Source organism: Microchirus variegatus, assembly GCF_963457635.1.
Source record: "Microchirus variegatus genome assembly, chromosome: 3".
In the NCBI taxonomy this organism is placed as follows: domain Eukaryota; kingdom Metazoa; phylum Chordata; class Actinopteri; order Pleuronectiformes; family Soleidae; genus Microchirus; species Microchirus variegatus.
This window is the reverse complement of record NC_139804.1, coordinates 21,186,757-21,212,210: the sequence shown is the minus strand read 5'-3', so window position 1 is coordinate 21,212,210 and position 25,454 is coordinate 21,186,757. Positions and strand designations below refer to the sequence as shown.

Genomic DNA, 25,454 nt, shown 5'->3' with positions numbered 1-25,454 from the left:
CAATCTGTGAGGCAGCATGAGTGCTGTACGTCTGTGCCTGTGTGTGTTCATGTTCACAGTCGATGCTGCAGCTGCTGCTGTTGTTGTCGTTTCTCCTCCTTTTCCTCCCTTCTTCTTCTTCTTCTCCTCCCGTCATTATTTTAATACACGGGCTGCACCAGCCTCTGCTAGTTATATGGACCGGAGTGTTACGTCAGCCAACTGAGTGGCAGTAATGTTTAAAAAAACAACATGAACCCCGGAGAACTGGCTCTGTTGATGGTCTCAAGACCAGAAGACAACATACCTTGTCAAAATAAAAGCCTTAGATTCCCACTTTAAATGAGTTTGTCTCAAGATGTAAGCAGTTGTTTGAGTAAACAATGTCCACGAAGAATCGGTGAGAACATCGTCTTCCACAGAGTGAACGGTTTTGATGAGATGTCACAACCATCACGTCTCAACTGTGTAACTGTGGAGCAATGTGTCAAGATAGAGACACACGACGTTTGGAGACGCAATTCTGAATATGATGTGTTTGTTTCCGTCTGGATCAGTTGGCGTTGACAGTCGCATCCAAACTGTTACCCTATCACTGTATGTGCGCTGTCAGCATCTTTAAATTGTTTTGGTTGTGTCTTATCCAGCCATGTTTGGGTTTAGCTCAGGTTTTTTAGCATAGCACTCAGCTGGAACACTTTTAATCAGGCTAGATCACCATAGTAACTGGTGTATATCACCATGGTAACCAACATTACTATGCAGAGCTAACGTGTTCTGGAAGGGTTACTATTTTACAAATAAAGTACAAGTTCCATGTCATACGTTGATGTAATGTGTATATTTGATACGCACCAATGCTTTTTTACGCAAATTGAACTCCTCACGGGTGAAGTTGAATGAATTCAATTGAAAGTGTCAGTTTCGATATATATATATAATTAATTACACCGCTTCTACGGCTTGTTATTGTGTTCGACATTCCGCCCGCACATTCGTTCCCTCATAAATCACAACAACAGTATCCGTGTTTCATCTCATATCAGAACATGTGCTTCATTCATCAATGTACGGAAGATGATGTTTGTAATTAACAACGCTGCCTCTTACAGGGGGACATAGAGCAGGTCTATTCCGTTTGTGGCTGTGGGCCAAATTCGGCCCCTTGAACAACAACAACACACTATTGATACAGTATAAATACTGGCAAACGATGTAGTGCAGCTATGTCTATATGACCTGTCATTGGAAAAAGCTTTGCTTTATCGAGGTTCATTCCTTTGGCAAGACAAATAACTGGACAGTTACTCTTTCACAACACTGGATCTCGGCTGATTTCACCCACTGTAGTAAGTCTTCAGTAATTTATGCTTATGAGTTCAAACATTTCAAGCAGCTATATAGCACCAAAGCGGAGAGACACTTGAAGATGCAGGATGCTGCCCTACATATGCCCACAGAACCAGTGACTCTTTCAAAACTGTTATCAGTCATGTTAGCTACTTCGTTTCCATAATAAGAGACACCAAAAATGCAGATTCTCTCTTCATAGAGAGTTTTCAGTCTTCATCAGCCAGAGACAGCAGTACCTTTTTCACATGCACACACACACAGGCACTCATCACTCACCTGTGCGGCTGTTTATGGTGAAGAAGTTCTGTGGGTTTCCACTGATGATGCGGTAGCTCAGCCTGTCAGCAGCAGCGGTGGGTGCGGTATCAGGATCCTGGGCCTGAATCTGGATTACTGAAACGTCACGTGGAGAGTTCTCTGGCACCGATGGCCGGTACAGTGGCTCTGAGGTCAGAGGGGCATTGTCGTTAACATCCTCAACCTGGACAAACACCTCGATAGTGGCGAACTGGGGAACCACGCCGTGGTCGCTGGCATACACCGTTAGCCAATACGAGTCCTTGGTCTCGCGGTCCAACGTGTCGGTGGTGTAGATCACACCTGATGGAGGAAGAGAGAGAGAGAAAGCACTTAGTGTTTACACTTTGCTTGATCTGATTATACAGGCACACTGTACGGTTTGCCTGGGACAAGGAAATAATCAGTATCAATAAACAGTACACAAAGCAATATCAAGATTGTTGTTTACTGCAGAGACTTCACTTATTGTCATTTCATTATAATGTCAAAAGTCAACCCAGCAAGAAGAAAGAATGAGAGAAAAGGCCCGAGGCTGTTTCTGAGCAAAAACACTGTCAGCGTGAAGCATCAACACATCATACAGAGCCTGTGCTTTAGTCCCAGTGGTTCTATGTGCATCCATACATGTTTATGCACCAGAGCTACTCTGATGTAGTTCTATGGAATGGTTTGGCTCATTTCATGTGTGTCTACATCAATTTGAATGTGATTTTAATTGGTATTTACTTGATATGTGTGATATGATACTGAAAGGATATTAATTTTCAACATTGTCAGTACAGATTAAAATACAGACGACCGTCTCCTTGGAACAATCTACCTGCATCACGACAATCATCACACAGTCCACATTAACACTCTTCTGATATGGTCCCTAATAAAGATTCATTTTTGACACTTTTGTCAGGCAATTATGGTTTTCTGGATAATGGTGTTTTTATTTGTGGCGTCTGGCGAGGAATCTTCATAAGTTGTTTGTCTCATCTATCCTCCATAATTTGTTCCAGTTTTTACTCTATATTGCCTTTTTATACATAACGTGAACATAGGAACAATACCCACTAAATAAACAGCTTTTCTGTTTTCTTTCATAATCTGTGTCAGAAACCTCCACATCATTATCACTTATCCAAACAGCTTTCCAGTTTTATTCCTTGTTATAATCCTACATGACGTATCATTCACCGTCAGATCTATAGAATTATACCATGGTGAGTATCAACATATTTATGCTGTTGACAGACTTCTCTGATTAATGTAGTGATAAACAGAAAACAAAGATAAACCTACTAATGATCATGCTTTTATTTTGGATTTCTGTTTTAAATACACACGCAAACGAGTACATTTACCTGGAAAACTGCATTCTCTTGCATATATATAAACCTAAAATTTAAGAAAACGTGATAATCTAGCATTATCATATCTCTTAAAAATAATCCCTTGATGCATTTCTAATTAAAGTAAAGTACATAAATATGCACAGCATTGTGTAAATAACTGGATATGTTGGTCACATATGTTGCACCTGACTGATATAGTGATGATATCAATTAGCCGAATGCTACAATAAACTATAAGATCAGCACCAACACTGTGTGTTTCCACAGCAGTGTTCATGTTAGATCAACTATAAATCCAGCTCATGGGGAAGTGAGGAAGACACAAAGTCACAAAGCATCCTGATGCAGAAGAACAAATGAAGTTGAGGAAATTGGTTTTCTTGCCTTCGACGGTAAATAAAGAAGCCGTCCACTGCGAGACAAGCACAGTCCAACAACTGGACATGTTTTTGGACAGAAAGTGCAGAGAAACAGATTTTCTGAAAAGAAAATGTATTTCTCAGATGCTGCTTGATGCATTCAGCCCGCTTCATTTATCTTAAAGCTTCACTTGGCTGTGAGTGGATACCTGCTGTTGGACATCTGTTCACCATATCTGTCAGGATGATCGGTGGTGACTAACAGTTGCTTCATCGCTTGACGCTGGACAACTCTATTAATATGTTAGGTCATGCACCTATTGAGACATTCTAAGCCCACTATAGTAGCTGATACCAGTGTTTTATTTGTTCCAATTTGTCATGGCAAGGAAACTAATAAATGTCGATAAACACATTAAATATGATTTCAAGTATTTCAGCTCTAATTAACATATTTTTGTATTAACCAGCCACCAAACCAACAAACTAAAAGACCCAACGCAGACACTGGGAAGCACAGAGACTAAATACCCTCGGGAGGCAGAGACAATCAAACACAGGTGTGACAAACGAGACACAGGTGAAACACATTAGGGCGGGGCACGCAATCAGGGAAGACAGGACAGGAAGCAAAACTGCAGACAAGGTAAACAGGAAAGAACATCTTCAAAACAAAACAGGATGCAAAAAAAACCAGGAAACAGAACACAAGGTAAAGAAAACTAATGTCCAAAACCCTGAATTAGGGCTGAACACCTAATCAAATGTTCAGTAATATCGCAAAACAGCAATTTTTGAATAGCAAGAGGTGCAGTATTTGTTTAAGCCAATGTGTCAAAAACACCATTTCAGATTTAGACACTCTACAGAAGAAAACATATTTGTTTTCGCACAGATTTGTATTTTAAATGTTTTTCCAAAAAAAATTAGAACAACTGTGTGAAAATTACCATTCCCGTGAATCGTAAACATCTTGAATCACAAACAACCAGTGCTTTAGAGCCTTCTTTGCCTCTCACTCCTTTAATTCAACTACTTTCTTAACAAATGTATTCAGTTTACATACGCTACTCTTAATATATCCATATTATCATGAATTTGTCTACCTGACAGTTAACATGGAGTGAATTATTATAAAATGAGGAGATAGAAATCAGTACCTGCATCTGCCATATTTTCATAAAAGACTAATGGTACCCAGGGAGCTGAATCTCAGCCAAAACCTGTGTACAATCAGTAAATCAGAGAATCCCTGCACATTTTGTGGATATCACCTTAAACCTTAAAAATTAGCCCAATCATCTCATTATATCCTTAAAATGTGCCGATGCACTTATCAGCTTGTTGCAGAGAAAGGCAGTGGTGTGTGTGTGTGTGTGTCACAGAAAAGCTAATAAGTAGACCTTGAGCTGATAGTTTATTTATCTATAACAGATGCCCCGCAGCAGTTTAGCTCAACGCTGCCACATGAAAATGGCTGGTGAGTGTCTCGGTATGATTTCATCCTCAAACATTTTGACTTCCAATGCCAACAATTATTCTGCACAGCAGGAGGCCTCATTTAGTAGTCCTGTGATCTCCTCTGAGACACACACACACACATACACACACACAGAGAGAGAGAGAGAGAGAGAGAGAGAGAGAGAGAGAGAGGGAGAACTAACCCCGTGTTCTTAATGAAGCATTTGTTCCTTTAATTTAAACACAGACAGGATGAGTAAACAGCCCGACCACAGGCTTTTAGGCAGGCCTGTCAAACTATGCAAAACAGAGAGGAAGAGAGGAAACTATCAAGGCCAGGGAGAATCTGTTTAACATATGACCTAATCCCATGATGCCTTGCCAGTGGAAAGTCTAGTCAAAACTCCAGAGACCTCTGACCTCAGTGTGTGAGTGTTTTTGTCTGCTGTCCTGTGCATTGTGTGAATCTCTGTGTGTGGCAGGAAATACTTTCTAGCGTCTTCATCTGCCGCTGTGTGTGTAATTTTATGTCACAATTTTTTTTTAAGTGGTCTATCTATTTACCGATATTCTATTCCAGTACACTGTATTTTCTTCCCTGGAGCATGCACAGTTAAAATGTGTGTTTTTTGGGCTGCACGACCACATAGGGACCCCTATGTGGCATGGACAGATTGAAATCCACTTAAGTTCACAGTCATGTGATCTTAAGCAAATTTTTGCAGATGCAAAATGTATATGAATCGGACATTACACTACAGTTTTACATACCATTCACAGCAAATCACATTCACCCATTAGCCACAACATTTCCACAGTGGCTGATGATGATCTGTGTGATATTTTGTCTTAGCAAAGCCATGATGACAGCGTGCATATGTTATTAATTGGTTGTCACAAGCCTTGATTGTCATCGTATGAGACAACCAAATTAATTTACGATGACAATGAAGGCGTTCTGTTTCTATCCTGAAACAACAAAATAAGTTTTGACTCACAATGATCTTAAAATATACCTCAATCTGCTATAACATCAGAAACAATGTCATGCTATTTCCTCACACTGGCATGCAAACCTCAAACTGCCAATGTTCTGGTGAGAAGATGTAAGGCTTTAACCTTTACAAAATCACTATTCATGACTTCTCCAGGGATGCCACTTAAGAACAGCAGGCTAACACGAGTACACACACAAACACAAACGAATATCCTTACAGTGGAGGAGGAGGACTCCCCTGAGCTTATACTGCATCCCCTCCCAAATGAGTGTGTTTGTGCATATATACTGTATGTATTTGCTTTTCCAGGAAATGTTACTGAGGGATTTACCCCAACGCTACAAACCACTGCCACAGCAAAATCCACTTCTCTGCAGTCCATTCATAAGCTCAGAAAGATCCCCTAGTATTTCATAAATATGTGTTTGGAAATGAACCACTACCATTCACTGCTCACAAGATGCACTGCTTCTGTTTGCCTTGAGTGACAAATAGCTTTTAAAAGCTACAGAAGCAGAGAAGTGCCACCTTAAGTGAAATAAACAAATGTACTATAAGTGGCACTTGATCCTACTTTGTGTAGAAAATACACAATTGCTACATAACATAATGATGTCATACACACGATGTGTATGTCTGGCTTTGGTGCGTCTGTTCCATTTCTCTCGCACATGCATGCACACTCACTACTGGTCCTGACAAGGTCAATGTTTATGCCAGAAAAGGTCCTAAAGAGGTAACAAAAACACATACGCACACACATTGCTTGATGGTTTTTGATCCTGTGGGACAACTGCATGTTCAAGGTTGGCCTTAATTAAATCCGAGTTGCCCTGTTCTGTGTTCTCCCTCTGCCTCACTGTTCATTCATCTCTGCCTCCTTCTGGCCCTGTGGCCACACTACAATTAATAGCAGCTCACCAAAGCTTAAGCTCCTGCTTACAAGCCTGCTTTCTGATTTAGAGCATGGAATTAAGAGTAAAAGTCACAGGAGTGCTGAATTGAACACACACTGGAGAGCGGGGAGTAACAGAGAGTCCGCCTCACCGGTGTCAGTCAGCTTCCTCACAGAGCAGAGCAACTCAAACTCAACTGCACTGCAGCAATAAACAGCATATGACAAAGAGGTGCATCATTTCAGACCATTTATTACATTAGAGTAAACCCTTTGTATCTGCACAGTGCCTTTTCTAAGTGGCAACCCATCTTTGAGTGTAGTACTTTGCTGTTTTCTGTTTAATAATATATGGAAGAATGGAAACAGATATTCGTTTTAAGAAAAAAATCACCAAAATCAGAAAATGAGCCATTTCCCGATTATGATTCACAAATAGGGAAATGAAAATCAAAAATCGACAATCATTGAATAAGGAAAAATCAGAATGATCAGTAGTCTGGACATGCAAATAAACGGAAATCAGGAAACAAAATAACTGGAAAAATGCTTTTCATGTTGTGCATAGCTTATTTTGTTGTGTCCCGGAATCTATCGCTATGTCGCTGTTGCGCTGTACCCCGAAGTCAGGATTTGCCTGCAGTCTAAACATGCCTTTACTCGAATTTACTAGTTTTATAGCAGCAAAACAGACCGAATGGAAAGTCCTGTGGTGAAACGTCCGCTGTGTTAAACACTCAGTATGGAGCAACCCAGGGTTTTTCTGAGCGGAATGTGCTGAGCAGGGGCTTGACCGCGGTTAAGTGAGCCACAGTTGGATTTCTGCTGCGCGACTTTTTGGAGCTCAGCACCACCTTTTTTCCCATTCAGTCTGTTTTCAGGCAAATGTCCGATTTCGATTTATTTGCACATCCAAACAACTGATCATTCTGTCTTGTTCCCTTCTCAATGATTGCCGATATTTGTCTTTCCATTTCCCTATTTGTAAATAGTAAATGGGAAACTACTCGTTTTGGTTTTATTTTCTTAAAATGAAAATCTGTTGGCTGTCAAATACACAGACCTAGACCGTACTGAGAGCTTGTCCAGTGTAGATCTACCTATTTACTGGATGTCAATCACAGCATAACCATGCCCTAAAGCATGGTATAACTATACCTTGCTTATATGGTCTAGATGGGACCATAACTTACAAACTGGACATCACTCTTTATTAAAGAACACCTGAAACTAGTGATTGAGACTCATAAACAGTAACATGTAAGTAGGCTCATTGACTTACATACTGTACAAACCAGTTGGGTTGCTCCCTGATGGCCATTCAAGCGAATGCATGAAATTCTTCAGCATAGGCTTCAATGTCCGAACCAAGAGACAACATCCCTTTTTATTTAGTCAATCATCTCTATGTTTTTGTGCAATACCAGCAAACCAAAACTATCGTAAAGCTCACAGAGTGGTCCTGTTGCACATATATGTTAGTTATGGAGGTCTACTTACATACATTCACTTGTTTTTATGGTAAAAAACCTCCTAGTTGCTGTAAACGAGCCGATAGAAATTTCTCTTTTCTGACGCTGTTCCTCAGCCGCGAGTGTGTTGTGATTGGCCAGCCAGCGTAGAGCCTTCCCAACTGTTGTGATTGGCCAATACCCGGAAGTGACATATTCAGCACACCCGCTCTCAGAAGCGCAGCTCCCCCCTCTGGAACGGTGGATGCACTGCTACTCATTATCATTGTTAAAACCATGTTTAAAAATAGTTCCGTCACGACTCCCCGCTGCAGTCCCTTTTATGACTTTGACCCGGAGTCAGACCCAGAGTCAGAAGACACTGTCGCTCGTGAAACACCTCCACAACAGACGATATTCTTCTTCTGCGGTTCAATGTACGCAACCGGATGTACCCAGTATATTCAATAATATAATCTGTATTCTGATAAAACCACAACAAAATCAGTCAAATCGCTGTGTTCTAATGATTACCATAGCCTACTTAATGCTGTTCTGTTGTCAAATCCTCACGGCAATGACAATAAATAGAGACAAAATGGAAAACATAATTTAAAGTGAGGTAGCTGAAGCTTAAAGAACCAACTTAACACGTGCCAAACTATAAACTACAGACATAGTAGTAGATGTCATCACAGCATGACTTCACATTTCATGTATGATCAGATGTTTAGGTCAAGAAACATCCCTTACTCCAGAATGAGTTTGGAAAATGCCAATAGTATCTCATAGAAGTGCAGTCCTATATATATATTGACATCAACAAGTGACCATGATAAAGAGCTGAAGTGAAAGACTTCAGTCTTGTTCAGCCCTCATGGTACTGTAGCTACAGTTAAGTTTGAGGCTCTTGAGTCTGTCAGGCTTTCTGAGGGCTACTGGGTTTCTGGGGAAGTGCATCTCAACAAGCCAAAGATGTTATTCTCAAGCCTAATTGGGAATTAAGAGAATTACTTAATGCAGTGATTCACATTTGCATTAATCCATGTGAGTGGAAGCCCAGTAGGCAGCCACTCACTGTTTTTAATTGTTGCATGCTTTCCAAAGCTGGAGGAAAATGCATCCAATTTGCAGTGCTGCCACATGCAAACAGTGACTAATGTGTGAGTGTGTGTCTGTATACATTAAGAATCCAAACGTAATGTGTACTGTCCTAGTAATTTGCATTAAATTTAACAAAGCTTAATTTAGTTTATCCATGCAGTGAGTACCAGACCAGACCAGACCACATCTGCTGCAAATACTTCATCTCTCCATGTAAAGAAGAACTCCCTAAATGCCCCGTAACGCTTGAAATGTAACATTCTCCAGGCAGAAAATTACAGGAAATAGGTAACGAGAGGTTTCTGCTTTTATTCAGACACATTGTACATGTCAGCACATTAACATTAGTTAATTATAACTACAAGCACAAAGCACAGCTGTCACATCGAATACAGCCGCCTACTCCTCAAGACAGATGGCAATACCAGGTCTGAACAAGACCAAACCAGGCCATTTCTCTTTGTCTGAATATCAACTTCAATTTTCCCCTGCACTCAGACTGCACGGTGTTTTCATCAGAATTGATACATCTAGTCTAAGCAAGCATCTGCAGAAATGCCAAACTCAGCTATATTTAATGCAATTTTATTCCTCTCTTATTGTGTCAGGTCAAGTTGATTTTTCCATAAACAGATGTTTTTGATGCAAAGCTGCTGAGCATGAATGACGGCCACTACTGATCCCATGATCCCATCATATTATTAAAAATGAAATGAATTCATACACTTGCTGCTGAGATTAACTGGTCAGAGTGTTCAAGTAATATCGGGAAAAAAAGTGTATGCAGAGAATTACAAAGAAAGCTCGCTACATTACAAACAATGTGAGTCATCAATTTCACTCCAAATTTAAACAGGTCTTCAGGAAAGTGTTTTAAACTCCCATGATACACAAACAATATCTACAAGAAATCGTTTGGACTAAGGGCAATTACATTGTGAAACACGTACATTATGTAACTGATTGAATTGATGTTCCTGGAAACGACCCCCTCAAGTTTTTGATTACTTGGGTTTCTTTGTTTCTGAAATGTAATAAGTGTCCATATACGTAACTATTAACCTAAATGTAAAGCGTTACATATAATAGGGCTACAGCAGGGAACATAGATGTAGCGAAACAGTGAAACAGTCAATATCATGTCAGTCAAACATTTAATATGATTTTAATATTTGAACCAATTAAAATAAAGACAGTTTATTAAAGACATAATATTTGACTGTATAAGATGTAACTACTGCACCCTTTGTAACTTAGACCCGATTCTTCATTAGTCAATATTTAATGTGCATTCATAATGACTGTGCTAAATGTCACAGGAAGCCGTGGTGTTCACAGCTAATTTTATGATTTTCATTTCATGCAGGGAGCCATAATTGGAAATGACAGTTATGATGCGATCAAAGTTGCTGCTTTGAGATCTGTCTTTTCAGTGTCTATACCATGATATCAAACATAGATATCCTTAATCTAAACTACAAATTAACACAGGGTGTACCCCATTTTGTGAAAACAGGAAGTAATTTCTGATCATGGTTTGGACTAAACCTTCAAAATGTTTAGCTAAATTACTTTGTTGAAGTTGTATTTTTCAAAATACTTTTTTAATAAAGCAAGACATGACAAACATGTACATATATGCATTAGTGCACCATCCACACTTGTGATGCAAAACTCAAGTGAGAAAAAAAGACACAGCCCTGGTTTTTCACTTCCACCATTTTGTGTTCCTGTCAAGCTATGTTCCTGGATCAAGATATATAACCACATTATATTTATAATACTTTAATATCAATATCATTCAATATTAATAATCAAATTAGAAATATAATGATTATTATAATTTGCATTTATTATCACAGCTCTGTGTAAGTTATTCTTCAAAACAAGAGCAAAAAATAGATTTGTGTCAAAATGAAATACACTGAAACCGTTACCAAGAAAATGTAATTTATACTAAACCATGGGCTGGTTGAGCTGTTGTACTCCAATTAATTATTTTGAATGGGTGAATTTGTAGTAGAAGGACATCCCCAGCAATACTGAAAAAAAAGCAACATTCAGAGAAAGCTACTTATCTTAGTGTTACTGTTTTTATATCCTTCTATCTCATCACATCCACTAAATCATTATTTATTATTGTTATTATTATTATTATTTACATTATATTTACTATGCAGTTCAAATGTGCGACCTGTGCCAATATATGGACACTTCTAACTGATACAGCTGGACACTGGTCTTTAATATTACCTTGTAATAACGTAAGACTCAGCTGAGTTATAAGATCACTGCCCTTTCAATTCCACCAGAGAACTTTTCTTTCCTCACTTTACTCTGCTGACTGAGTCACACTAAACCTTTTTCTTCCTAGAATTCTAAACTCACCACACCGTTTGCCCTGTCAATAAAAAGGCAACCCGCAGTGGAGTCAGAAAATAAAAAGGGGTGAAGCAGTAGGTCAGCGTATCCAGCGCTAAAGGATTCACTGCTACACAGCCCAGAGGCTCACACAAACTTTGGAAATTGGGCTGGTTCCAGTACATTCTGTACACAGAGATGTGACTTAGGATGAAGAGTGCACACAGTGGAGACAAAGCCAGCTTCAATCAGAGGAGGTGTCCATAAAGTTATGAAGGTTCAATCACGTGCAACCCTCATGATGAATGACAGCAACTATTCCTTACATTTAGGGTGCATTCACACCAGACCTTCTTAATCAAACCTAGTTTGTTTGTCTGGTTTCGTTTGGGGAGGTGTGAAAATGCAACCTAACTCTGATGCGCACCAAAAGAAGCAAACTCTGGTCCGCCTAAAAACATAGGTCTCGATTCGCTTCAAATGAACCAAATGCAGCAGGCGAACTACAGCGCAGGGCATTGAGTACAACACGACCAAAACATACGTGCGTGTAGAACGATAGCCGGGAGACATGGCTGAGCCCAATGTTGAAGTGTATCTGTGTCTTATGTTCGCATAAAACAAAATAATAATAAAAAAAACTGACTGATTTGATGCAGCATGTTTTGCTCTTATGTGGCACAAACAAAAGTTTCCCTGAATTATAACCAATAGATGAGCGAGTTTTCTTGTTCATTGTTTGTCTCGTCTTCTCCTTCAGTAATTATTGATGCGGCACTGCCTCAGACGAGGAGGGGAATTTGTTAATCAAAAGGTTCAGTTCGTTTCACTTAAATGCGGAAGTATGAAAGCAAACTGGGACCGGCTGAATGTTGCAACCCCGAACTGAACCGAGTCGCCAATCTTACCAAGTCTAGAAGACTATTAGGTGTAAAAAAAACAACAACCTTAGAATCACAACCCTATTGAATAAGAGGACAAAGAGCATTCTAAATAGGCCCTGTATAGGACAGTGCTTTGGTGGACCACACAACAGCATAGTGGCTATCAATGTTGCCTTGCAGCAACAAGACAAGAGTTTGCTCTGTCCAACCAAAAGCCTTCCTGCATGGAGTTTACATGTTCTCACTGAGTATGCATGGGCCTTTCTTCGGGTTCTCCGGTTTCCTCCCACAGTGCAGCGCAAAAACATGCAGAGGATAATTAGAATTGCACGTAGGTGTGAGAGTGAATGCTTGTTCAGCTCTATATGTTGGGCCTGGCATCTTACTCAGGGTGTACCTCCCCCACCCCCACCCCTTTCACCCTGTGTCAGATGGGATTACTTCCAGTAGATAATGAGTGAGAGTGACAGTAAAACCCTCTGCCCAGCCCGAGCACTGCATGCAGCCCTACAGAGCAGCTGTTCAGCAGAATACTCAACTATGGTCTAAGACATCAATAGAAGAGTAAAAGAGACTGTAGTTGACGATTGAACTCTGGCAAGATGGAAAACACATGGTTGTAATAGCTTTAAAAGCTTTCTGAAACTTCTTAGGATGTCATAGACAAAGTCAGCGTATACAAATGTGTGCTTCTTGTGTTTGTTAGCGACTGTGAACACACTTCCACTTCCACGGGGGACGTTACCCGAGTCCACTGACTGCAGTGTGAACTATGACACGTTTTCATTTACACCGCTGACTGTGGTCTGAGGGATCACAACTCAAAATCTGTCTGAGGTTGCTGTGAGTTGTCCACCTGACACTCCTGAACAGATCCAGAGAGACACGTTCTCTCTCTCTCTCTCGCTCCCTCTCACCGCAGTCAGCTCTTTATCTGCTGCCTCGTTCATCATTTAGAGAGGGTCGGAAGAGAGGTGCATGCTGAGGGGATGGAAAGAATGAGAAGGCGAAAAAAAAGGAGCAGCAGAAAAAGTAAAAGCTGCTGCTGCAGCGTTAAACTTAAACAAACAGTGCAGAACCTGCACCAGGAAGTAGCCTCATCCTTCTGTGGAGTTTGGATCAGGGTGAATGAGGTGGGGGGACTGCAGGTGTGAGAGGTCAGGTGGTCAGTCTTGTCAGATAGTGAAGAGGCTATTAGTGAGAAATGAGCAGCAGGGAGCGTTTCTCAGGCTCCTGTTAAGCTGCCCCCTCTGAGGGTTATAATGAGTCCTCAGCTAGTCCTTCAGCTTGGAGCGGAGATTAGCACCTGAGACCCCTCAGGTAAAACCCTCATTAGCCAGCTAGCATTAGAGCGATAAAGTGCGGCGCTACAATGTGGCCTCTATCAGCATTAGTGAGGGGAGGTAAAGGTTAGTGCATAAATAAGAGGATTGTTATCCCTCATGAGGCTCTACAAAATTCAAAAGGGGCAATGATGGAAAAAAAACAAAAAACATAATCCACTCAAAAAAAAAAAAAAAAAAAAGCAACACAGAGAGGGAGGTTAGGAAGCCGGGTAATGAAAGGGTATTTGCATGATGATATACTTATTTTCAGACATTTTCCCCTCCAACCTAATTCAGTGAATGCACATAGACTGCATATAAAAATGGAAGCAGTCTTCCAGTTTTAATATTGAAGCCATAGCAAGAAGGACAGAAGTAGCAGTTAGCCAACAGGAGGCGACTCCGCAGGCTGCAAAAAGAACTCGGAAACTGCTGGAACGGAGGTGTATGAGACAGGAAACAATTTCATGGAGAGTAAATGGTCGCAATTGCTTTTTTCAGGCTTTCTTCATTAGAGGAAGATAAAGTATGTCACATATGAGTGACCAGCCGTGTGATTGACAGCTGGTATCTCCTCGGCAAGAGTGGCCTGCCTGCAGGTGATGTCTTCAAATGACCACTTTCAAAAACAGACATTGTGCCGGTCAAATCGCAAGTTTCCAGGCCTCACAGTGGGAGTTTTGCAAGATGGAAACTACTGTACGGCCACTTTTTATATACATTCATTGGGGAGTAAGAGGTGTCCAGGTGTGGACACAGATGGAGGAAATAAAACCAACTCCGTGAGTTGATGCAAAAAGTTTTTATCTCTACCATGCAAAAGCCGGGTGAAACATAACATGTTAATTAGGGCAATTATAAAATTACACACAACAAGCCAAGTAGTAAATATGGTTGAAATGTATTAATTTCTTTCGAAATCAGCTGGGGAGACACTAAAAGCGCTTTTCCACGGTACAGTTATAGTTCGGCTCAAATCTACTCGGTTTGTCACGTCGTGTTCCATTATATTCCTCCTCAAAGTTGACGGGGTCGTAATAGAATGTCTGCAAGAAACTGCTGTGACATTGTTTTATATACACGACACAAACACGCAAGTTAGTGTCGAGCAAAGCAGTTATTTTCGAGCACAGATTCCGTTTGCTAGACACTGAACTAAAATACGACTGAACATGTTGTGATTCAGATTCAGATCGCCTGCCTTTGGCAGTGACGACACTCTGACCTTAATTGCTTTGGAACCTCATCAGAGCAGGTACCAAAAAAAGCACCAGTTACCAGATACTATCCCAAAGAAACTAAAACTAAACTAAAACTGCAGAGTGGAAAAGTGCAGTAATAAACTGCTAACTGCAGCTTGATATCAGTTGACTGTCACAAGCAAATGATCATTGGACCTGTAATAACCAGCTGACCAGTTCATCAGCCAGGCTCCAATCACAGGCACTCCCACACCAAGGCGGTCCATTAAAATAACACTCCTCTCTTGTTTTGCTGTTCTCAAAATTATTCCTTTGATGCATCAAGCTTAAATCGAGAAAATACAACTGAGCCTTATGACTCATGACTCTTTGTGGCATTGGGCCCGTGTGTACCAGTCACTTGTGATGTGTTGCTGCTGAGAACAAACTGTGTGCACATTGTGCGTGTGCCTGTGTGTGCACCCCCTCACAGACTGAATGAAATCAGTGGGAAACACTTTTAATTTCCTGGTTTCATCAGAAATGTTCCAGTTGACACATTTCTTCCATTTGCATATAATGGAATTTAATACAATTATTTATGTAATTATGCTTTTTTGATGTAAGACAGTTTTCAACAGGCTGATAAAATCATAGCCCTTCGAATCCTGATCAAATTAGGCTGTGAGGTACCTTGAGATTCCTACTCCTAGGTATCATGTATAAAGCATATGAACACCTCAGAGGGAAACTAGGATTGAAGATAAGCACATCACCTGCCAAAAAAAAACTATATCACTGAAAAAAGTGAATGGAATTTAGTCTGTGGTGATGAAAGCACTGAAAAACGACACAAAGACATTTTTTTAATGAATGAAGGGGAGACTATCCCTCCAGGATCCATGTCCTGTATTACCTAGAGACTTTATGGTGTGACCCAAAAACATATAAAAATAGCTGCACGAAGGTAAACTGCGTTATGTTGCTCACTATTGTTGACTACACACTCTTCCCACATGCAACGAATCAGTGCTGTAGAAAGTGTCAGGCAAAGACTGTACTGTCACTGTAAATACATCTGTGATCCATCAAGTATCATGAAAATACTCAGGTCCATCAGTTTTGCTTTTAAGACGACTCACTATAATGCCAAACAGTTATATAATGTGGCCGTTTATATCAACTTGGACAGTCTGCAGAAAAACATTGCAGTTTTGTATTTGTGCACACCATGGCAAGCAAACATTTTTAAAGTGATGGAGTTCTCAAATGTTGGTGAAAAGTGAAATTCCCCCAAGGAGGTGGAGGGGTTGTTTGAGTGAGTGCACAGCAGTTTCCTGGTGTGTTTTAACACTGTATCACAGTTTACTTCTGTTTGACTTTATGATGATGATGATGATGATCACAGTGTCCATGTGATGATGTAAGGAAAAACATGTCCTTGTCTTTGTCTAACCCTTTTTGTTATGTGTGGCCACATGGGGGTAAACTAGGTTGGAGGAGCATTATGAGAGCGAGAGAGGTTGTTTAGTCTTGGCTCTCCATCTTGACCACAGCAGTCTTCCCTGCTTGGTTTCGCGTTTCCTGACTCATGTCAGGTTTTTTTCTTCCTTATTTTAGTTTGGTTTGGAGATCACCAATAGCCCTTGTTTCTTCATGTTTTGTTTGATTAAGGTTTGGACTGTTTTATTTCTCGTTTAGAGGGGAAACACTGAGGCAACGGCCCACTGCACTGCTGGCCTGGCATCTCATTTGAGTCTTTTTTGATTTGTTTAAGATTACTTCATTGTGCCCAAGCCTAACCACATTCATAACTATAATCTCTCTCAATTCTTTGTTTACGTTGAAAATGCCACGAGCGTTTAAAACCACTATAGCACAATGATATACACGTCTGTAGACATGCAAATAAGTAACGGTATTGTGGTTCAAAAAATTGAGCTCACATGAATCTGGCAAGAACGTTCGACATAACAACAGTGTACATTTCATTATTGTACAACCAACATGTTGTTGATGTACAAAGCAAAAGGAGTGTATTATTAATATCCCTTTATCAAAGCAGTGTTGCGTCCACATTTTCATTTGCTAACATGTCACACACACGTGCCAATTTTAATCCTCCTTTACCTGACCTTGTTTCGTTAAGGTTATGACCTGATAGGTCTAATTACCTGTTGCCATGGCGATTTGCAGAGAGGATGATTAAAAGACTCTGCAATAAAATGTAAATGTCACCCTATTTTTATTTCAGATTTCAGATTTCAATAGAGAAGAGAGCGAGTTAAACAGATGACGAGCAGGAGTGAGGTGAATGAAACTGAAAGGGCTGAACTGAAAGGGTTTTGAGTGACTGCATCTTCAACGCCCAGATAAGCTAATCTTACATTATTAGTCGACAAATTAGAATGTGTTGTAATTTTGTAAATGCTATGGTGGAGAACAATACAAAGTCAGGGCATCATGCCTGGTTTGTGAAAAAGCCTCACTCTGAGTTTGTGCCTGTCTCATAGAATGAGCTTGTTGCTAAATTTAGAGTGAAGATGCAGCTGGAGGGAGGATTAATTGGTGGATCTGTGTGCCATAACATGAGGAGGATAGAGACAGTCTGTCTGACTGACAGCGTTCTATCTCAGCCTGGTTACTAGGGCCTCGTTCTCTACTATATTTTGATGAAATCCTGAGATCCTTTTTTTGTCCCATTTGGAATTACTCTTTCTGAGTCTAAAAGAGAGTTGGACAATAAAAGCAATTTAACACTTGTCAATATCAGCAAGAGTCTCAGAGATGGAGAGATTGCCATGGATCATCTGTCACATTAAAACAAGTCCATCTGTTCGCTCAGGAAAGAGAGAGCAATATGTATTGAACAACCCACACTCAAGACTCCAAGATCAACTATTTTTCCTCACAATGTTGCCTACCACGGCTTTTAAGTTTTATGTGTCTCTTGTGCAGATGAAGGAGCATCCTGCTGCTACTGTAACGGCTGCTGGCCTCTGCCCAGCAATTGATTCCACCTTCTGACTCCACCTGCAACATTGGTATCCTCCACAAACCACCCCCCGCAACCCACACACACACACACAGACACATACACACACCTCTGTCTAATCAGCCCCCCTCAGGGGCTTATTTACACTCTGTGTGCCCTGTCAGCAGCTTTCTAATTGGTGTTTTCACACAACACTGAATAAACCTAAGGATCACAGACACACAGACCCATGGACAGGAGGGAGGCTGAGAAGCCACACTTATGGGGGGAAAAAAAGAGTATTGATGAGAACAAGTTGCAAGCAAGTGTGTGTGTGTGTGGGTGCTTTTAACAAGCATTTACATGCATGTTAAAAGTCCAATTTTAGTTGGACTAAGACAATTCAGTTTTCAAAATGTGATGTAAACATGTAAGTCTGTTGAGCTACTCTTAGTCGGACTAACATACCGGGATAATGCGATTCATTGTCTGATTATTCCTGCATGTATACACTTGGTCGGATTTGGCGTTCTGCGCATGCACCAACATTTCCTCCCCAGACATTGACCTGAACGGTCAACAGGAAACTGATGGCGAGAGATACAGCGCCACCTACGGAGATGGAGTCAGACATACACGGCCAATAAATCGATTTCTCCACATGTATATCTATCCATACTTTTATTTTTTTGTATATATTTGTGTTTTTTCTTTTATACATTGCTGCTCTATGTCCTCACCACTTTACACTGCTGGAAATTGTATATTTCCCTGAGGGAGTCATACCAAGGGATCAATAAAGTCAAGTCTCAGTCCAAGTCTACTCGGACTCGGCAAGTTGCCTGATTGTCCGTCTTAGTTGGACTACAGCCTTAGCTCGATTGAACTGTGGATGTAAACGTACTGACTGAGATGGAGAATTACAGAGACAATGTTGCTACTATGTTTTCATTTATAATAAACAGCGTCTTCAAACGAAAAAATCTGCGTCCAGACAAGCGTTTCATCTCTGTGTTGGAAGCAACAGGCATCTATATCAACACCGGAAAACACGTATAAACAGACAAATCAGATACACAAGTGGAAGAGGATATGGGCTATTTTACTACGAGGAAAAAACACTTCTGCAATATATGGGGTAACATGCAGTGAGGAGGATACTGTATATAACCCTCTTTTTCCCCATTGATTTCTCTTTGTAAACCACACATGTCAACAATAAAAATCCACATTGACAAATTTAAATAATCAATGTGTCAACTAATCATTGATAAGATCTGCTACTGCTGTTATCTTCACAGAGGAGAAGCCTTGCACAGCTAGCTCTCCAATCATACAGTCTAGTAAATCTCCATTTCAACCACTGAGCCACCGTGATCACTCACTGCTGGTGATTTGATGTGACTGGAACCATGGAAATGTTTATCTGTACGTCCTCCATGTTGAGCTAGACTGAAAACGAACCAACGTGAATGTCCTTGATGGTTTGTACAGATATCCAGGCTCGTCAGATGAGCTCTCTAAATAACTTTGGCGATCCTCTCATGAATTAACCTCATTCAACTTCACATTTTGTGCTGATTTCATACACTATGTGAATGGCACCAACATAGTGAATCCTTTCAGTCTGCCTTCAGAGATTTACACAGCACTGAGACAGCCGTGGTTAAGATAACACATGACCTACTCCTTGCCGCAGATGAAGGTGAGAGCTCCATTCTGCTCCTGATAAACTTGAGTGTGGCCTTTGACACTGCAGAACACTCCATCCTATTACAGCATCTGGAAACTTTGGTTCACAGTAAAGGATCTGGTATTAATTTATTACACTCTTATCTGTCAAACATGACTTCCTCAATTGTTGTTGAAAAACTCCCAATCTCCAGTTTCTCGTTTTAAACATGGGGTTCCTAAAGGGTGACCTCTGGGTACATTATTTTTCTCCATTAATATGCTGTCCTCAGGTCAAATCATTCGTTTGCATAATTAATCATTGTTTGTTGATGCAAAACAGTACTATTTTATATTCAGGTCCATTCATCCAAACAGCCTAACTCCATTACAGGAGTACCTCTATGATTTAAACTGCTTCTAAAAGCCTCTTACAACTGATCATAAAACAGAAGCTCTTCTCACATTAGATGAGCAGCAAATTAGGAGTCCTATTCAGTCCTTTTTTCAACTTACATTAGTGTAAAATATTAAATTTTGCATAGCAAATGAGGACACAGAATCGTACATGCCTTGGATTAGATTGAGACTCAATGTACATTCAGTAACTGCAGTTGTTACGTGGTGGCCTTGATTCAATTTAAAATTGAATATAAAAAAAGTCTAGTGGATGGATTGTTTTCTAATCTCCATAACTTCCGTGGATCAGCTCCAATGTTTTGTGTCATTAATTCTACGAATACAACCTGCATTAGCTTGAACAACTAATAGGTTTACATATCCAGAAAGTAAAACAGGGACTTTTTTTTTAATATGTACTACCAAACAAAGGTGTGCAGACACACACACTGCACGGACACACACACACACACATTTTATTTCCTAACCAGAACAAAAACCGCGTCTCAAGTTCACTAATTCACAACACCTGCGGCTTTGTTCTTAATGACAGGAGCACTGCATTACAATGTATGTGTGGATGTGTTTGCGAGCATGTGTGAGTATTATTCTCTTTGTCCATCCATGTGTTTCTTTTGTTATGAGCACAAGCTCCGTAGGCTTTTATTTCCTACACAGGTTTCATCATATCTGCTTTCCAAGCTGCACAACTTTGTCGATGAAATTATACACTACCAGTACACAATGTACTTGGTCCCTGCAGTAAGGGCAACCCCACACCCACTGCAGGAAATCTAGCCTATGAATGAGTTGGTGCAGCCAGAGTCCGACCAGTGCTTTCCACATGTCCAAGCCACGATCAGTTTAACCTCAGCCCATAAGAGACAGCAAATTGGTAAAGGATATAAAACCACTTCCTCCTTATGTATACACAGTGCACAGTGCATATGCTATTACAGGCCAGCTGATTACTGACTCCAGTCTTCAGTATTTTTCAAATTGCTGAGTTGATATTTTCTAATCTGATTAAAATGTGCTATTTTGCAGCAAATACTGATGAAGTCACATAATGCATCACAATCATCTAGCCTGATGACGCACAAAGGACTCAATCCGTTGCTTCATCTAAGACACACCAATAGGAGAGAACAGGAGAGGGAGACCACAGAACCACACTCACATGCTCAGACAGCTGAAGTAGAGAAACTAATTAAAACCGATTAACATCATTTGCATTAGCAATGGTGAGTAGTAATGTTGTAGTCAGACTACACTAACAATACCATACATATATATAATGTATATAGGACGTTGTCTCTATCTGCAAAGATCTTGATCTCAGGTATGTCTTGCTGCATTTTTTTTTTTTTTTTTTTAAAACAACCAGTATGAACAGATCCATCATATTTCATCCTCCAAATCATCAACCACCATCAATCCCAGACAGTGTCTCAACTCCAGGGAGATTTACCTGCTGCTGCTGCTCAGGCCAGATGCCAGATGGTTATTTCCCCACTGAGTCTGAGCATGAAAGACTCTGGAGACTTTGTTATCAGCTATTGCACAATCTAAAATAATATTTATTTTTCATTGACTTGTCTCTTCTGATTGAACAAAGCATATTCTATGTCTCTGCGTTTTCAAAAAGTCCAACAGAGTGAGGCATGTTTACTAACTATGGGATGGTATTCTCCAGCACTGGAGACTGAGTATGGCCAATCCTGTTTACCACCGTGAAGCTGATGAAGTGTTGTTTGCAAAAGTGGTTCAGATCTATCAGTTGCTTGGTGCAGCATAACCAATACCAGTGTCACAGTGGCCACAGCTGTGGTTTCAGCTGATAAGAAAACCACAAGATAAGTGGCTAACCAATCACAAAACAACTGGCAAAGTGACCAATCAGAGACTGGTATTTTTGGGAGGGTAAAGAGAGACACAGCGGCAGTGTCTAGATGAGACAAATAGTGTGTAGAATAATAAACAGGTCATGTCCAAATTGTCAATTTACATTAGTGTTACTTTGTTATAGTTCTGAAAGAGGGAAGTGCATTTTGTGTGTGCTGTATTCAATCATCAAACTATGGTACTAAGGCAATGTTTTTCTCTACTATTCTGTTGATATTGATGTTGTCATCAAAATTGAATTTTTTCCCCCTTGTTCTCAAAAGCATTCAGTTGAAACACTCAACACTAAAATATTAAAAATCAGCCAAATATGGATTTAGTCAATAAGCAGTAAAGCATCCAAACATCATTTATTTAGGATCATTCCCTGCTGTTACCTTCTCGCACACACAAACACACACACACACAGGTTTGCGCAGCTATTCTTTTTAGGACACTGCACTGACCTGCACTTATTCAGTTCCTCAAAAATGAGGTTCTGCTTCATTAGGACCAGGTTATGGTCCCCATGAGGACTACTAGTCCTGACAAGGTCAGTGTTAATGCCAGAAAAGGTCAGAAAGAGGAAGAAATACAAGAACACACACTAACCACACATACACACAGAAACGTACTCTACAAGAGACTCCTGTTCCTTCTCAGCTTGTAATTATGATAAATGCAGTCATTAATTCACTAATTATGGTGATAGAGGGATACAAGGAGCTCTGTGCAATGTGCAGAGTGTCTGATTAGTGTGTGCTCTTGGGCAAGCATGTTGCTGTGTGATCCTTAAAGGCAAGCAGTAGAGGGCAGTTCTAAGGGAATTAGGCTGTAAAGGTCAGAGTCACAGGGAAGTTATGTGTTGCCCCGAGACCTACAAAGACATGACTACCATTTGTACACATCAGAAGCCGCAGATGACCTCATTGGGGAGGGGGGGGGGGGTACTCCTGCTATTGTATACTCTTATAGGTGTCGTTTTACCTTAATAAATTAGTCGACAAATGTGTGTTCCATTGAAATTCCTGAACGACTTAAGTAATGGTGCCTTCACACCAAAAACAAAGGTTGTTTTCTGCGAGATGTAAAATCGGGCTGTTCGAAATTGGGGGAGGAGTAATTGCCAACTTGTCCAGCAGAGGATGCTGTGAGTGCAGCTTGGACTTTTTACACATCAGAAGAAGACAACACTGATGTGATTTTAAAGTGACACTAGAGGACAAAAACAAGCAAAGCTGTCGTACTGAGCAGACTAGGTTACGCAAATCAAATGCATATTGCAAATGTGGGCTTCTTTGCACAATCCATTTCCAGCTGACATGATGTAACACGATGTTGCAAAAGTCAATCGGCATTCGGACAATTTCCAACTAATAACCATAAATACATCTTAATATACAAAACTGAATCATGAGTCAACAGATTATATTTTCAAATATATACATCTTTTCAACAAACGGAAGACATTATATCTCTATGAGGACCAAGCAGAACAACAAATTGCCAAAGTCCATTGGGAACACTGAAATACAGGCACATCAACAGGTCAGTATGTTTTATGTTTGGATTTACAAAGTGAGTTTACACTAAATGCCAACCTGTGATGGCAGTTTTTAATGGTCTGTATATGTGTCTGTGTCTGTTTGTGTGTTTTTCCTCCTGGCTGTACATTCAAGGCTCTGCACAATGCTGGTTTTGTGGGGAAACAAAGCTGCGGGCCTCCCTGCCTGTTAGAAATTAATCACTGAGAGCCATGAATTCTCCCTCACCTCCTCCTTTTTTCTTTTTTTTCTCTGCCAGAATACATCAGTTCCCAGGGAGAAGTGACACTATGATTAAGAGAAGCCTTGATGTGAAGAGCTTGCTGAACAGAGTGGGCGGGAGAATGACATGGAGAGGTTAGGCTTTTAAGCCAAATGTTAGTCTGTGCATGTAGGAAGCAAAGGCAGGCATTGAATATTGAGACTAAAGTTACATCAACTAATAGCATACTACAATGCACCTATACCAATAGAATAACAAGAGGCGGTGGTTTCATCTCTGCAGCATTAAGCCACCCACTGCCTCGTTATTGTAGGTTGGTAAATATTGCAGGGAAACTCTAAATGCACATTTAAAAACAAAACAAATAGCTTTTGCCAAAATAAGTGGACACACAAATTAATGATCAGTGCAGTTCAACTCTGTGCAGTTTGTTCAATTCCAACAATGATACATTTGCGTTCAAACTGACATTTGTTTTAAACTATTTGACAGTTTTGATGCCACAGTGTCCCTGCAAGTTGTTAATGACACCCTGAACCTGGAGCTTGTGGAGCAGAGTAGCTCTCTGAGCAAATATCAAACATTGCATCAACCTAAATCAGATGAAACCGAGTTTGTGGTCCTTGAAGATAAAGGATGCTTATACAACATCTGATCATGATGTTAAATCAAGGCTTTGATAAACTTATATTTAGAGCTGCTGGTGAAACCTAAACCAAACACGCTGCTGTAGACTTTTTAAACTGCTTTTTTTCCCCACAGCTGTTGTGCATATAGGTTTGAAAACAGGTAGATATATGAGATATGAAAAGTCTAATGGTTACATATATATGTGTATAAGTTAAATGTCATTAGAAAGGATCAGCCTTTCTGCCATGCTGAAATGTGACCTTTGTGACTCTGCAACAATTTCACAAAAAGCACCCACATACATAAAAAGCACTCCCACACAGTTCAATGCGATCCAACAAAAAAGTTAGTTCTTTGCAACTGTCAGCCAGTGAAAACTGGATTCAACCAGCTCTATGATATATTATAATTACAATGTTGTCTTTGCTCATGTCCAGAAAATAAATACATAGGTGTTGTGCATTGTGAATAAGTTTTAAAAAACAAGGTGATACAAAACAAGTAAGCTAATTAAAGAAAAAAAACATTAAAAAGCATTTATTATAGTGGCTAAATAATCATTATCATAGCCAAAATGTCTCGACCATAGGTCTTAACAAACACAGATATCACCTCCACTATATCACAATATATAACAACAACAACCAATTAGACATAAACATGTGATCATCAACAGCAATAAGAAAATATGTATAATAATGATCAATAATCAATAATTAAATACTTGGAATAAAATACATTTGCTTATTTTCATGTTATTCTGCTGAATACTTGTACTTTTCATTCCACCACAATAGATTCATGTTGTTTATAACTGTCAACTAAAGACCAGCCCATATTATGTGAACACAATAATAGCTAACCCTATTTGTTAGAAAAGAGTTTACCAAACCCAGTATCAAAACCAATGGCTTAATGGATCCCAGTCAGGTAGAAATATAAGTGTAAAGCCAGAGGGGGCAGCTGAAACTCAGGGGGTAGAGTGTGAGGTAAAGCAGGAGCTGGGACATTCGACATGAGCAAAGTGTTCCTGGGCAAGACACTGAACTCCAAATTGCTCCTGACAGCTCTACTGACAGTGTGTGTGAATGGGTGAGATGTATGTATAATAGAAATAAGTGCTGTATAAATGAGC

General features: G+C 40.1%; 1 protein-coding gene across 1 annotated transcript in view; it reads right to left on the bottom strand.

Moving 5' to 3' along the window:
* The window catches only part of fat3a (FAT atypical cadherin 3a), a gene marked incomplete at both ends in the record, with an annotated part of 96,727 nt that overhangs the window by 67,114 nt on the left and 4,159 nt on the right, over positions 1–25,454 (bottom strand). The window contains one exon of the mRNA XM_083887331.1: positions 1,609–1,932. Within this exon, the coding sequence (XP_083743457.1) occupies positions 1,609–1,932 (324 nt within the window). The remainder of the gene's footprint in view (positions 1–1,608; positions 1,933–25,454) is intronic.